The 14,547-nt window shown below is 37.1% G+C and overlaps 1 protein-coding gene across 11 annotated transcripts in view; it reads right to left on the bottom strand.

Annotated features, from left to right (window-relative positions):
- The window catches only part of CNKSR2 (connector enhancer of kinase suppressor of Ras 2), a 207,474-nt gene that overhangs the window by 103,319 nt on the left and 89,608 nt on the right, over nt 1-14,547 (bottom strand). For 8 of the 11 annotated variants that reach the window (XM_069000394.1, XM_069000339.1, XM_069000147.1 and 5 more), the window contains exons 7-8: nt 13,233-13,292; nt 8,463-8,531 (exon numbers count right to left, since the gene is read on the bottom strand). The exons of 2 other annotated variants lie outside the window; for them this stretch is intronic. In XM_069000394.1, coding sequence (XP_068856495.1) covers nt 8,463-8,531; nt 13,233-13,292 — 129 coding nt within the window. The remainder of the gene's footprint in view (nt 1-8,462; nt 8,532-13,232; nt 13,293-14,547) is intronic. One more of the 11 variants, XM_069000076.1, reaches the window with a different exon arrangement.

Raw genomic sequence — 14,547 nt, forward strand, 5'->3', positions numbered from 1 at the left:
AGTCTTTGACCTCCCCCCAACTTTTCAGTGTAAAAATAAACTACTTGAGATCCCCAGATGTCCTGCAGCTAAACAGCGCTGCTACCCTTGAAACAGATGTTTCTTGAGACTGAATTCATATAGTGAAAATAAATCAACATGTGTACAAAGAAACTGTAAAAAAAAGAAAATCCTTAAGGTTACTAATGACCAAGCAAACTGAAAAAAAAAATCTAAATCCAAAATAAGCCTTTAAGTGAGCCACAAACTTATGCAGCATCACTTAGCAAAAGGAAGGACAGGGATATGGAATTAAAAGAAACTGTCATTAAAAAAGCAGTAATTATTTAGTCATGAGAGATGCTGTTTTGTTTTGTTTTGTTTATTTTACTGCTATTAAAATAACCAGCCATACACTATGTACTCTGTTCAGGCCATTGAGTTGTTTTAATCCAATATATTGAGTTGTTTTAAACAAAAATTTACATATTCAGAGTACATCTATTCAAACCATAGAATTTCCCTTGCTTTAACTTCTCCTCACATGTGGCACAGCATTAATTTGCTTTTCTTACTGTTTTGATCTATTTTTACAACAACTATCACTGTTTTATACTTCCTCACGAGTTACCTCATAATTTCACCAGAGTAAGACAACAGATTATGCAACAGAAGATTGGGCTAGAACCTGAAGATCAGCTGTGTCATGAACACAGCTACTACCTGCATAAAGCACAGAAGTATTCAAAATTATTCCATCCTAACTCATATGTGGTCCAGGCTGTGCACAGCAGTAATGTCTGTGGTGTTAATATGCACAACTTTGAAGACATCCCTCCTTAAGATTTCAGCATCTTTTCTACAGTGTACTTCAAATTTCAGCAACCTCAGTTAAAAGGAAATTATTAGCAGCAGAATAATACCTGCCTTCCTTTCAAATACACATACCTGAACTTACACTAACAATAAGCCTTTTTAACCTGTTCTTATGAGACAAAAAGAGTAATATAATCTGTATTCTGTTCTACAGGCATCAAAAAATTTAAAAACACAAAACTCTAATTCTACTTAATATCTGCTACCTGGCATAAAAAATATAATCTCATTATATATTCTGGAATAATCATTTTAACTGCAGAATTCACAGTATTCTCACTATTGAGAACATACTGTTAAAATTTTAATTTAAACTGCCTGCAAATACAAATTGTACCAAGATTTGCAGCCAGTAGCAACTACTGAGAATATGAAAATAATTTTTATCAGGATTATATTCAAAAACATTTTGGCAGCATATTGTCTTTCAATATTTATGCTGAAAATATTAATACCATTTACAGCACCAATTAGAGGACTTTTTTCTATGGAAATGCTACCATGTGGGGGAAAAACAGCAAAACAGAAAAAACCCTCTAAAAAAATCAAACCATTAAAATGCATCCTCTTCCACTGTTTTCTGTGCAGAAAGACAAATTTAACAATTAGGTCACAAAAATGCTCCACAGAATACTGTAGCAGTTTTTAGCAAAGCCATCCTCAGGAGTTTAGTCCTAAGTATAGCTTGTGTAAAAATACCAGACTTGGATATGGACTCAGAAATGTGGCTACTGCCAGCAGTGACACTATGAAGGCCCACCCATGACACTCAGAAAAAGTCAACTGGTGTCTGCAGAGGATTTCTAACCACAATTACACTGCTTTCAAAAGATACTTTGGTGCCTTAAAGTCAGCCCAGGTGCGTATTCCCAAACTGTATTTGTACAAAGCAGTCTATGTCCTCAACTACAAAAGAGCTTCTTTTCCCCAAAGAAAAAGAATGTAAGAGCTCAACAGTCTCCTGAATGTTGTTCCTGTATGTTTATATAATCACACAAGTGAAGTACCAGGGCTCAGTAACAGTAGAGTTGTCCATTCTGGGGTACAACCAGGACAGAAAAAAAATAATCTGGTTTTGAGTGAGCTGCAGTATGCAGTAAATGGCATTAGGTGATCAGGACCACAATCAGCTGGCAAGGAACACTTCTAGAAATACAGTGTATGGCTACTGAAGCCATGTCCCAGTCATATGAGACAACGAGCATCTCTTGTTGCACCAGCTTCTTCTTGAAAGGACTTCCTGAAAGGACTCATACAGCAACATCAACCTTTCAGTGCTTGACTGCTCACAGCTCCATCCCTGCCATACCAATCCCACAGATAGGTTTACCATGCCCAGCACATATTCTAGTGCACCGAACTGCAGCAGAGGGTTGGGATCAGGTGTTCTGGAGCACAGATCCAAGAGCACATGGGATGTGGGATGCCAGTGCCCAGGTCACAGGACAAAATGTGCCATTCACAAAACCAGAGGCAGTAAGGAGTAGTTTCCACAACCATTTGTGACTTACAAGTGACACTGACAGTGTTCCCTTTCCATTCTTGGGCACAGTCAACCAGATTTAACGCTTTCAGCTACGACAAGCAGGTTGACTTTAAAGTAGAAAAACTGACTTAGTTTAGTTCTGTTATCATCTAGGAGGCAGGTAGCTGCTCAATGGCACCAGTGGCTTTCTGCTACAACTGGAATTCCACTGGAGCATGACACAGGTGTGCTTAAGTGTGAACATTTAATAAGGAAAATGATTTAAAGTTTGGCAGAAACATGAAGCAGCATGGGTTGGCCAAAGCTTACGCTGGCTTAACACAGATGTGATGACTTGTTTGTTAGCTGTTCTGTCCTGCCAGAGACAGAAGTGCAACTGCATGCCCACCCTGACACACCACACTATTTACATAAGAATGAGCCTGTGCTCATCAAAGTGGTGTGTGTTCCATACATCAAGCCCCAGGGATCAACAGAAAAGAGATTCCATGGACGAGAGCATCCAGCATTTGTTCCCATGGGGAAATGAAAGATCATGCTCCCTCACACATTTCACTTCTGCAATATGACACTTCCCTGACATATGCAATATAAAATATTTCTGTGTGTATCTGCACATTTATTTAAAAAAGATAACATAAATAACACCATATAATCTCACCCCAAACTCCATGGTAAAGGGAAATTTACAAAAATATTTTTTCTTTCAAAGGGATCATGACAATTTAGTTCTTTTCTCAGTACTACACAATACTTATGGAGATCGTAAAAACAGGATAGGGAATTATACTGGAATTTTGAGAGTGTGGTTGGAGGACAGACTACAATTGCCAAGAAGTATGGACCCCCTTCCCCTGGCAAACTACAAAGAGTTTAGGACAGAGCCCTGCAGAACTAGGTTACTTCCACAAAGACTTCCATGAACATTTCTGAATAGCCCTAAAAAGCCTTCAGATGTAAATCCCACCCACCTTTAAAATTAAAATATTTGTGTTAACATTTACCAAACTTTTATAAACAGAGAAAACCCAAGGATTAGGAAATTACTAAAAGCATGATTTGGGAGCTGTACCTCTATATCCTCTTCCATAAAAGCACATGCATGACAGCAACAGAAAGAAACTGAATATAATGCTTATTTCCCTTGAACTTTTATGAGCTTGCTGCACTGTTTTCTTGTTCAAGTCAAGCATCATAAGAAAATAAAAATACTGCTTTAAATAAGGATGTTGTTAATGGGAGTTGTGTAAGGTGTCAAACATCTAATGTTTAAAGCTTGGACTGACCCTGCTGCCCTCTGCCTTATACTATTCCAGCCCACTTCCTCAACTAAGCCTTTTTAGAAATACTGCCCCATTAAAAGCCAGGTTAACAAGGCCTTAAATCAAATACCTGTGCTCACAAAAGCGTAGCTGGATCTGAAACAGTGCAGAAAAAACTACAAAAATATTTGCAACATCATTTTTCTACTCAGAGGTGTTTTGTTTTGTTTTCCCTCAAAATAAGAGGCCATCTACTGCCAACTCCATTTTGGATGCATACACTCCAGAGATCCATATGCACCCCAAGTTCAGTATTTCCCATGAGCTGGAATTTACCATCTCCCAGCAAATCCTAAGACATTCTGTGGAAGTTGAACTCTCCTCACTAATTGTACAGTGAAACTTAAAAATCTGTTCTCTTATTTTTCTAAACAAAGATTTAAGTTAGGATGAGTATCTAGAAAGGCATCACACTCTTAAGTGTATACCCTTCCAACAAAGCAAGGTATGATCTTGAAATGTACCTGTCATGCTTCAGAAGAATTTTAGCAAAATCTCCTCTATGTTTTTGTACTGCAAATATAAAAAGAGTTCCTGCAAGTCAATTATGTGGACTTGGTTTGGCACACTGGAGTCTCCACAGTAAGAAACCTGCTGTATAAAAGCTAAGTGTTACCTACTACAAGATTCCGAAAAAACCCAATTCCAACTTATAGGTGTTAAATACATTAAACCTACCAGCTTCTACATGCAACAGACTGATAGCTGATCACAACCAACTATTTTTTTCCATCACCAATATTTACAAAAACTCTGATGAATTTTAGCCAACAAACACAAATTTTGGGAATCCACAAGTCTCTCACGTCATATCAAATGTGTATTCAATCTGTAAGTCATCATACTTGTATTCCAAGTATATGGAATGTGCAAATATGCCTCCAAAATAAAAAAACTATTACACAAGAACCGACTGTTAATCAAGAATACTGTATCATCCTGAGTCTGCACATCCCTGTTTTCTGCTTGGAGTATTTTCTCTATGGTTTTATCATTGATGCAACCAGAAAGAGTACTGTGGAGAGGACTAATTCATTTAACCAATAATATAGTCTCCTGCCGTTTCAGTTGGTTAAAAAAAGGACTATCTTGAGCCAAAATAGGCTCCTGAATTATATATGGGCACTAACATGAGAGCTGCAGTACAGTGCAAATTCTGAAATACCCGAGTGAGGAAGGTGTTTTTGCCTGTTTGTTTACACTGGAAATATTTTAGACACACAGGCTTTTAGAGAAGATTAAGAATGGAATTTTCAGTGAAGTTTAGGAGAAGACATTGTCTAAATCCTTTGAATCTTAATAGAGGAGTCACAGAATCATTTGGGTTGGAAGAGACCTTAAAGATCACCTAGTGTCCAACACCCTCCCATGGGCAGGGACATCCCCACAAAGCCCTCTCCAACCTGGCCTTGAACACTTCCAGGGATGGGGCATCTGTAGCTTCTCTGGGCAACTTTTTCCAGTCCCTTACAAGCCTCCCAGCAAAGAATTTCTTCTAACATCTAATCTAAACTTGCCCTCTTTCTGTTTAAAGCTATTCCCCTTAGTCTATCTATAAAGACCCTCGTAAAAAGTCCCTCTCTTGTAGCTCTCTTGTAGCCCCTTTAAGTACTGGGAGGTGCTACAAAGTCTCCTCAAAGCCTCTTCTTCTCCAGGATGACCAACCCCAGCTCTCTCAGCCTCTTCTTAAGGAGAGGTGTTCCAGCCCTAGGATCATCTTTGTGATCTCCTCTGGACTTGGTCCAACAGGTCCATGACCTTCTCACGATGGAGGGAGTTATGACCCTTACTTACAGAGCTAAGTTATTTAAGGATAGATCTGTCCTGTAAGGCAAAACTGACACAGAAGATTCACATAGCTATTTAACCTCAATAAACCACTATATAAAGAACAATTTTCTGAACATTAACTTTTCATTATTTTAGGCCTAATCAATTTTTTCAAATTTAAAAATTTAGAAGATATTTACATTCCAAGCATCCTGCCAGCAACAAGTGGAATAATCCTGCTATGCATGTTTTCTGTCGAATAGCAAACAATCAAAATAATCACTTGAAATTCTTTGATTTCACTGCCAAATGAAATACTATGAAGATTAAGCATCACTACAAGCAAAGGATGTCAACAGACAATTTAAAACTATTTGACACCCAGTTTTAGGACATGCATAATGAAAATCAGTATAAATCACTTAACTATTCTCCTACCTTGTCATGCTGCTTATTTGAAAGCCAGTGGGCTTTCTGAAAAAGCAGCCCTTTCGTAGTGATTAAAATGTGATTCTTGTAAAAAGTATTATCGAACAAGTTGGATTTTTAAACCAATTGTATGGAACTTCTCCTCCTTGTATTTGTATTTATTCTTTGAAATATAAAGTACAAAAGACAGACATTAACTTCAATTTGACAGAAAAAATACACAGAAATAACTGAAGAAAATTTTTAAAAAGAGGTTTAATTATAAAATAAATTAAAGTTAAGATTTTTATATTTTTTTATACTTTGAGTCTTCATTTACAAGACATCACCTTAATAACAGCTACATGTGAATAATATTTCCCTACAGCTTTAGAATCAGATATCTAAAAAATTTAGTCAGTTACTTCTATGGTCAATAGTAGTGATGTAAGTCTGATGAGTTACATATGGTATGTATGATAAGCTACAGGGAGCAAGCTGTCCTGTATTTGCAGCTGGTGAGTAGTATATCAGGTGTGAAAAAAAATCAATAAACAGTATAAACAAAATGTAGTATCTTCAGAATTATTTATCTCCTAAGCAAGAGTCACTGTAAGGAATAATACGTCTTCCCAGAAAAACAAATTCCTAGAACTGGACAGTAAATTCTTCATTATAGGGGCTGAAATACAAAAGGATTTACTTAGACTCTTGTCAAATTCTGCAGAATCTATACAAAAAATGAAATATTGGGGCTTTATAAATTGAAGAGTGAATGAAGTGTACTTTTGCAAAGGTAACATGGGAGGTACTACCACATTTCTAAGAAAATCCTAGTTGACTTTCACTGAGGAAAATCAACACTAGAACACAAGAAAATTACATGTATACATTGGATACAGTATCAATGATGACAACTATTTCAATTATATTGTTGATACAACAAAGTAAAGTCTAAGTAAATGTGTGATTTAGTCTATTACTATACATATCCACTGCACCATATTGAACTAAGTTTGTCTTAGCTCCCTATGGTCCTTTTGCCTAGAAATACAATCAGTACTTTTTTCTGTGCCACTGAAAATACTTCACTTATGCAAAAGCCAGGACACTCAACTCCTACATTAAATATTCCATCCAACTAGGTAAGAAAGCTCATCTTAAGGCTACTCAAAACATTACTGTTAGTGTTAGGAGTAAGAATCTGAACTTTCCACCAAATAAAAGCAGTGCATATGTGCTAAGAAAACTAGAATAAATACCTAGCCAACTGGAAATTTTCAAGTTGACAAGGCAACTTTACAGCACCATCAGAAATTGTTGGAGAAACTAGCTAGTGCAAGTACTGAATGCTTAATGATGTGCTTCTTCAGATGTGTATATATTTTAATAGCCAAAATAATAATGTTCTAAGATGTTTTTCAAATTAAATTGAGGTCATAAGCTCTCTTAGTGCAGAAAACCAGAGAAATTAGTCATCAACTGTATGTGAAAAGTAATCATGGGATACAACATGGGATACAACATGGGATAAAGAAGCTATATGGCCAACACAACATTAAAATTCACCCTGACCTGCTCAGATTTACCAAATTACATTGCATAGCTCAAATGGTGGCTTCTCATCCATTAGGGTCTACATATGTACAGTATATTTTACTTCAAACTCAACTGGAGTGAAATCATAGTGAAATATAACCCTAATCTGTGCAGGGGGCTGACATGATGTACAGTGGCCTAAAGCTGGAAGTGGAGCCCCGTGTGGAATGACAAAACACAACCTTTACAAACAACTGCCAGAATAATAACAATGGGACATGGTATTTTCTTGGCTGTTAAAATGCTTGCAAGAACACACGTAACTAACATCATATATTGACTTTCACTACTCTCAAGAAACTTCATACTCTGGAAAAATAGCTGCTTTCTATACTGACAGTCTGCTCTTTTCTCTTACAAAGCCCTACCTTAGAAAAGGTAAATTCATTTTAACAGTTCACTAATCCTAAATAAAATCACCAGAAACTAACAAGTATCTGTTCCCACAAAGGGCAATTTGCAAGGTGTTAGTTTTCTTGACTATCATATCTGAAAGTTTTGTTTCATTTAAGTTTCCAAGTTTAAAAACCTGTCTTTAAATTAAGTCAATCACCCTAGGTATCCCTATACGAATTTCACATGCTTGTCTTCTTAAAAAACACACTCTAACAGTGTCTGGTACGTTTGGAAAGTACTAAGTTTTCCAGATTCCAGGAAGTATTCTTGATCTTATACCCACAAGGGCACAATATTTCCAACTCCCTGCAGCCCTTCAACCCAAAATTTCCATTACACTTAAACCAACTGTTTATTAACAGATCATGGGTAAGTAGAAAACAGCCTAACAGATCTCCCAAGCCACAGCTATTTCGCCTAACTTGGTATCTCCTGTAATACTCAGATGATCAGGGTTTAGCTTAAAACTTCAGAACTGTGTGGTTTCAAAAGAGAAAAGGAAAATTTAGATGTTAGAAGAAATAATGATTTATAAATACACATTTTTCTACACATTTCTTCTCTACACATGCTAATGTGCCACGACACCTCTATCTCCAATTGACACAGAACATAGTTATACATACCACAGTTTGGTGGTTAACTTGAATCACTTCATCCCCAGCATGGATTTTCTTGCACCGATCTGCAGGTGACTGAATTTAAAATAAAAGAGATGATCAAGAATACAGGTCTTACCGGTCATCATCTCTCTTTCAGCAGTATGATTGCTAAGCTGTGTAATTCAGGTTAGATTGATAATGACATTCTACTGTGAAATAAAGAATTAAAGAAATATTTAATAAATCAGTTTGTTCTTGTTGGAGAAAAATGATATGCACTATTCTACACAATAAAATCACGTTAAGAAAGGTGTGAATATATATGATAACTGAGTCCTAAGGATTTCTTTTGAATTTCATTCTGAGAGAAGGATGCTTTAATCTGCCTGACATCTCTTAAGCCTCAAAAGTCAATCTTTGGCTGACTTTTGAACCTACCAAAACTAACTGGCAATTCCATATAAACAAACTTCATAAAATTGTCTTTTTATTCTGCAACATTTCAATATGTTGCAGAGAGCTTCAGTAAATTACTGTTCAGCAAAGAGTACACAAGAAGAGTAGATTAGGTTAGGTACAACCTAGGAAGAGTGAGTACTTTAATGGTAACTTTTGTTTTGGAACATTATTAGGGTGAAAGAAATGCAACCATCATCAAAATCCTACAGTGATCACACTTTCAGAAAAGCAAATTAGTTTGGTACTTTGCTTTTGCCTCAAAAAAAATCCTCAGTAACAACAAAAAAACCAAATAAAAATAAAACCCGCAACAAAAAAACCCTCTTCCATAAAGTGAAAGCCCCCAAAATTTGCCCTTCTTCTCCCTTTACAGTAGACCAACTGTTTGCTGAGGGGAGTATCTGTAAGTTTAAAGGAAAATAAATTCTTTCCGTTTTTCAGAGAGTCACACTTTCACTTTTCTCGCAATACTGTGGCTGCCAGGAGGCACTTAATTGACTCCACAGTAGAAGGTGAGACTGACAGTTTAAAAAAAAAAACGCAAACGAAGCAGGTTGCTCAGGAGCAGGTTTCAAAAAAAAAAAACCTGCTACAAATTTTATGTAAAGGAGTGAAATGAAATTAATTTTCATGTGAGATAAGGGATCATCTAAAGAAAGTGCTCCAGGCCTGAAATGTGGACCTTTTGTAATAACCTATGCACTACATCCCTATTCAAAACACATCCCCCCATAGCTAGGCCATGACTTTCTAGTTCAAGTCACATAATTCTTGGCCTTAGTTAAGGATAGTGTTCAAGTTAAAGATATCCAAGAGACATGAGAGGCTGAAAGAAAGGTCACTCATGACTCAGTCCTAGCAGACATTGCACAGAACATCCCAAATCAAACTGGGCTAATAAGAATTTCATTTTACTTAATAAAGAACAGCAGCCTTGACTATTTAAGCAATAAAGGTATTGGTTGAGTGACTTGGGGAAAAACTTTAACACTGGCGATTGTCCTAATAATCTGTCTTCTGTCTGCCATTTCACTCCTCATTCATACCTCTAAAATCTTTATAATCCTCCTATGAAATACAGCTCTTTTAGCTCAGATGTAAGTGGATCCCGTGTCATTACCCTTGAACTCTTTAGCATTTTATTATTATACACCCTTTGCTTTACAGAGTCTTCAGCATTCATAGCTTAAGTCGTGACAAAACAGGCATTCTGTGCAGCAGTTCGCCAAGCTATTAAAATATGTCTGAGAATTTTCAAACTGGAAAAGCCTATATTAAAAAAGCCTCACTGCAATCAAACACAAGGTGAGGTAAAAATCCTTTATAAAGAAATGTCAAGGCTGTGGTCTTATGAAGGGGTTATAACTCCTGTTCCTTATTGTCTTTTCCTCTCCAGTAAAAAAACAGACCTTGCTGTAAAATAGTACCTTTTATCATGCCTATTTAAGGAAAACAGAGGAGAAGTGATAAGGTCTTCCTTTTTTAGATGTATATGCTGATCATTAAGCACAGAATCCACTCATAAATTCCTACTAGGAGTAACAAAGCGTGCCACACCACAACTGTATCTTCATTAGCTGGTAATTCGGTTCAACAGGGAGTTGAAGAGATGGAAGCACCTGTCACTGAAGCTCACACATCAATAATTAAAAGCTATTCAGAATCTGCTTAGGATTTATTCTTTAGAAAAGATTTACTTTTGTCCTTTAGGCTAAATGTTGTCTTTTTCCCCTGGTATACCCACACTCTCTGAAAGTCCAGTTAAGAGCCCCTGTAGGACAACTGCTGCATGCCCACAGTGGAGATTTTGGTGTTATTTCTTCTAAAAAGTCTCTTTTTCCTGCGATCTAAGGGTACCCTGACCCTGCAAAGCCAACCAGATTGCAGTTAGTGGTGACACTGGGTGCACCCCTTCAAAGCCACATTCCTGCTGGAGAGACACTGCATGCTATTACTTTAGAAAAATGCTCTTTTTTATTGGAAAACCAAAGGACAAAATTGTCTTATTTAAGGACACATTTGGTTTGTGAATTAAAAGAATCTCTCCAACACGGTCTAGAAGGGCTACTCAACAAGAAACCTAAAATCTTTTGCTGGACCAATACACCATTTAGATTGTTACTTCCAAATGAAAGACAGATGACAGGAACTGGAAAGCTCAGCTTGCTCTAATGCTACAGGGCCACTGGAGAGAAGCCCTTATAGGGCAGTGACCTGTGAGGAACACTGCTCTGTCTCAGTCCAAGCTTTAGAGCTCAGCTGCTTTGATCTGCAGGGCTGATGTGCTGGGGGAGATGACTCCTAATGCCGAACAGCAAGATCCAAACTCTAACGGGCTTTGCAGCTGGACATCAAACACCTCAAATGCCAGACAGAAAAAGCAGAACTGCCTTTACAAAACTACTCTCTTACATTGATGTGGAGAGCACTACCATGATACTGTGTTTAATACAGTTTAATACAGACATATGTTCTTCTCCAGGATCTTTCAGACAAAAAAGTCTATAATTGTCTCACTTGGAAGAGCAGATTTGGAAATTGAAAGGACACAAAATTTCATTCAAATGTAAGAATTTGGATTCTTCTTTCCTAGAAGTTAAAACTGTATGGCAAAGAGGAAACACGTCAAGACCAGCAGGTCAGATCTCATGTGCACCACTGTGATCTTGTTCTGGCTATGCTGCTTAGATGTTTCTCTTCCCATCTACAAAAATCAAAACTCTGTGTGTATGTGTGTGCACGAGCATGTGCATGTATGTGTGTGTTAAAGAAAGCAGCTAGAAATTGTGTTCTTAAAAGCAGGAGACACCCTTCTCTCTCTAAAGCACTACTCATTTTCACAAATGCTTTAACACAAAACAGCTTTTTCCCTTGACAACAGAGTGCAGTTTCTTGGTCTGCTGTGAGCACCTCCAGGGTGTCACAGTGAGTGAAAGAGTCAGTAATAACAGCAGAAGAGTCATCATGACTGAAGCTTCCTGACATAGCTTTAAATTATATTCATGAATCACAAAAGATAAGAGTTTTGAGGGAATGCATTAAGATTTTATTTTTATCTTTGCCCCTGGGAAATTAAATCCATTAGTAAGTTATGGAAAGAAATTGTTCCTTCTTTAATTTGAGAGATTCAACTGTAAAAATTGTTCTCTTTGGTTCATACATTTTCTAGATTAAGCTCAACTGTAGTTCTGTTTGGTTTGTTTAGTTTTGCTAATTTCACTAATGATGTCTGTAGCTGTAGGCCTGACTGTCTACAATTTTTATTTTCCTTGAAATTCCTTACATTTTCTTATTCCAAGACAGGTGGCATTCACACAAATTTTACAACAGGTATTATCTATTAGTTATAACCCATGGATATCCTGCCCACAGCAGAAAACAGAAAGGAAAAAGGCTATCAGATTGCAGCTCCTATGAAAGGATGAAAATAATACTCCTATTTTATAGAGATGCTAACAGAACCTCACTGCAGGTCAGATGCAGCAGTCTAAGTGCCATGTAGGTAGTTTGCACTTCCCACAGGATGACACAGTAGCATGATAAAACAAACATTTCTGACAGCTTCATTTTAAGAAAATGCCATCAAAATCTTTGAAAGGAATTGCCTAAACCATTATGGAACAGTTCATTGTTGTTTAGTGATTGTTCCACATTAACTGAAGATCATGGATAGAAGCCTTTTCCCCCAAAATTATAATTTCACTCAACTCCTAACAGACAGACAGTTCCCTAAATATGGTGTACAAGGGAAGGAGGTTGTATTTCAAAGGGTTTTGAAAAGTAGTCTATTATGTTTCACTTGTTTTTAATGCCTTCAGTGAGAATTAGTACACTGGTAACAAGTGTTCCTTTCCATAGGCATTACTCAGAAGTTCATGCAGAAATACATGGTTATTTGTCAATGTGAAGGGATGTCCATTTCCATGCACTCATTTATTACAAAATGAAGCTTGATAGATGGAAAATATAAAAGCTGTTTGTCTAATACTGCAGCAAACTCCAGCGTAACAGCCTAAACATAATATAGACATTTATCTTTTATTCACAGAGCAAAGTAACTCCAAGACAGCTGCTTCCTGTCTTGATCAGAGTATTTTAGGTGTCTTGCAAGAACAAATCAAGACTGATTTTCTTGGTCCTTAACTGGGAACAACTCTTTCAGTTTGAGATAAACAAGCACAAGCATCTCTGCTGTCCAACATGCCATTGGTCCTTAACAGCCAACTAGCACAAGTTTTGCAAGCAAAATGTAGTTTATAGCAAAGGGAAAGCATTAACCACAGGTAAGGTCAGAAAGGCTTCCAGGCCTGAACATACAGTATTAACAATACTTACATTTTCTGTTGTTCCAGTAATTACATGAAGACCATCATATGTTGACTTAATGTACATACCCTAAGAAAAAGACATCATGGGAAAGAATTTTTAAAGTGTTTCACAAACCATCACCATCCAAACAAAACTTGCATATCTCTTAAAGAATCTTTTTCTTTTTGCTTTCTTTAAGATTTGTGGACTTTAATGCATGCCATGAGGAATTTGTCTCTGAATAAGAAAGTGCTTTTTGATATACTTCAAGAACAGCCCAAATCATTTTGGCCCTAACTAACAATAGCAAACTAAAACATTTACCACAGTTATGTCCATAAATACTCCCCACTTTTTCCAATACAATTCTTCAACTACAAATACAACAATGCCTTACAAAAAGCCCCAGAATTAAAAACTGCCTTAGTATGATCAATATGACCATTTTGCTTTGAAAACTACATTGAGTTTTAAAAGATCTGGAGTCTTCAGAAGGCAACGCTGCAAACACAACTTTCAAACTGCTAACCAGTGCTTGGAATTGTGCCTGCTAAATGGCTGCAAGACCTTCTCATAGCCCCACACATCCCAGTGAACACTTCAGCTATAAAACACAGTGATGAAAACTTCAACATCAACTTTGTTAGCTATGTCACTTCTTTCAAAAAATATGAAAAAGGAGGGATAGCTTATGAACAGACAGAAGACTCCTGCATGAGTAGTCCAAGACAGTGTCTCAAATATGCCTTTTCACCAAGCCTTAATTCAAACATTTAAACAGCATCCACTATGACACCAAGAGAAGGAAAAAGCAGAGATAATTGGCATATACTGAGCATTCAACAATTTCTGAGGAATCTCCTTTCCCTCAACCACTTTACAGAAAGCAGGTAAACATTGAGAGCCTGAGTAAATATCCTCTCCATAGCCTACTTTTTCTCTTTTTAATCAGAGTGCCAACGAGAAATCTGTTCCTAATTGAGGAGCCCAGTGCACTCACTGGTGAGTAAGTATGGTAAAGAGGCAAAGAAGACATATTGAGTTTGACTGATCTGCGCTGGGACCAGAGCTGACAGACATTTTGGTTGCAGAAATGAGGAAGTACACCTCAAATAACAAAGTGGATAATATCCCCAGTAAAACAAACCAGGGACTTCCTTAATTTCTCAGGACAGGGGCTCAAAAGTGAACTCCTATTTTGTTCTGCACAATTACATAGCGTTAATCACATCAAACCCAGTTCTCATGTTCAGCTGCCACAGCTAGAAGGTAACAAATCCAGAATCTACTTAGTACTACACAGTCAGAAACCCCTGACATCATCCTTCAACTTCCAGTTCCT

This window comes from Aphelocoma coerulescens, chromosome 1 (assembly GCF_041296385.1).
Source record: "Aphelocoma coerulescens isolate FSJ_1873_10779 chromosome 1, UR_Acoe_1.0, whole genome shotgun sequence".
NCBI lineage: Eukaryota > Metazoa > Chordata > Aves > Passeriformes > Corvidae > Aphelocoma > Aphelocoma coerulescens.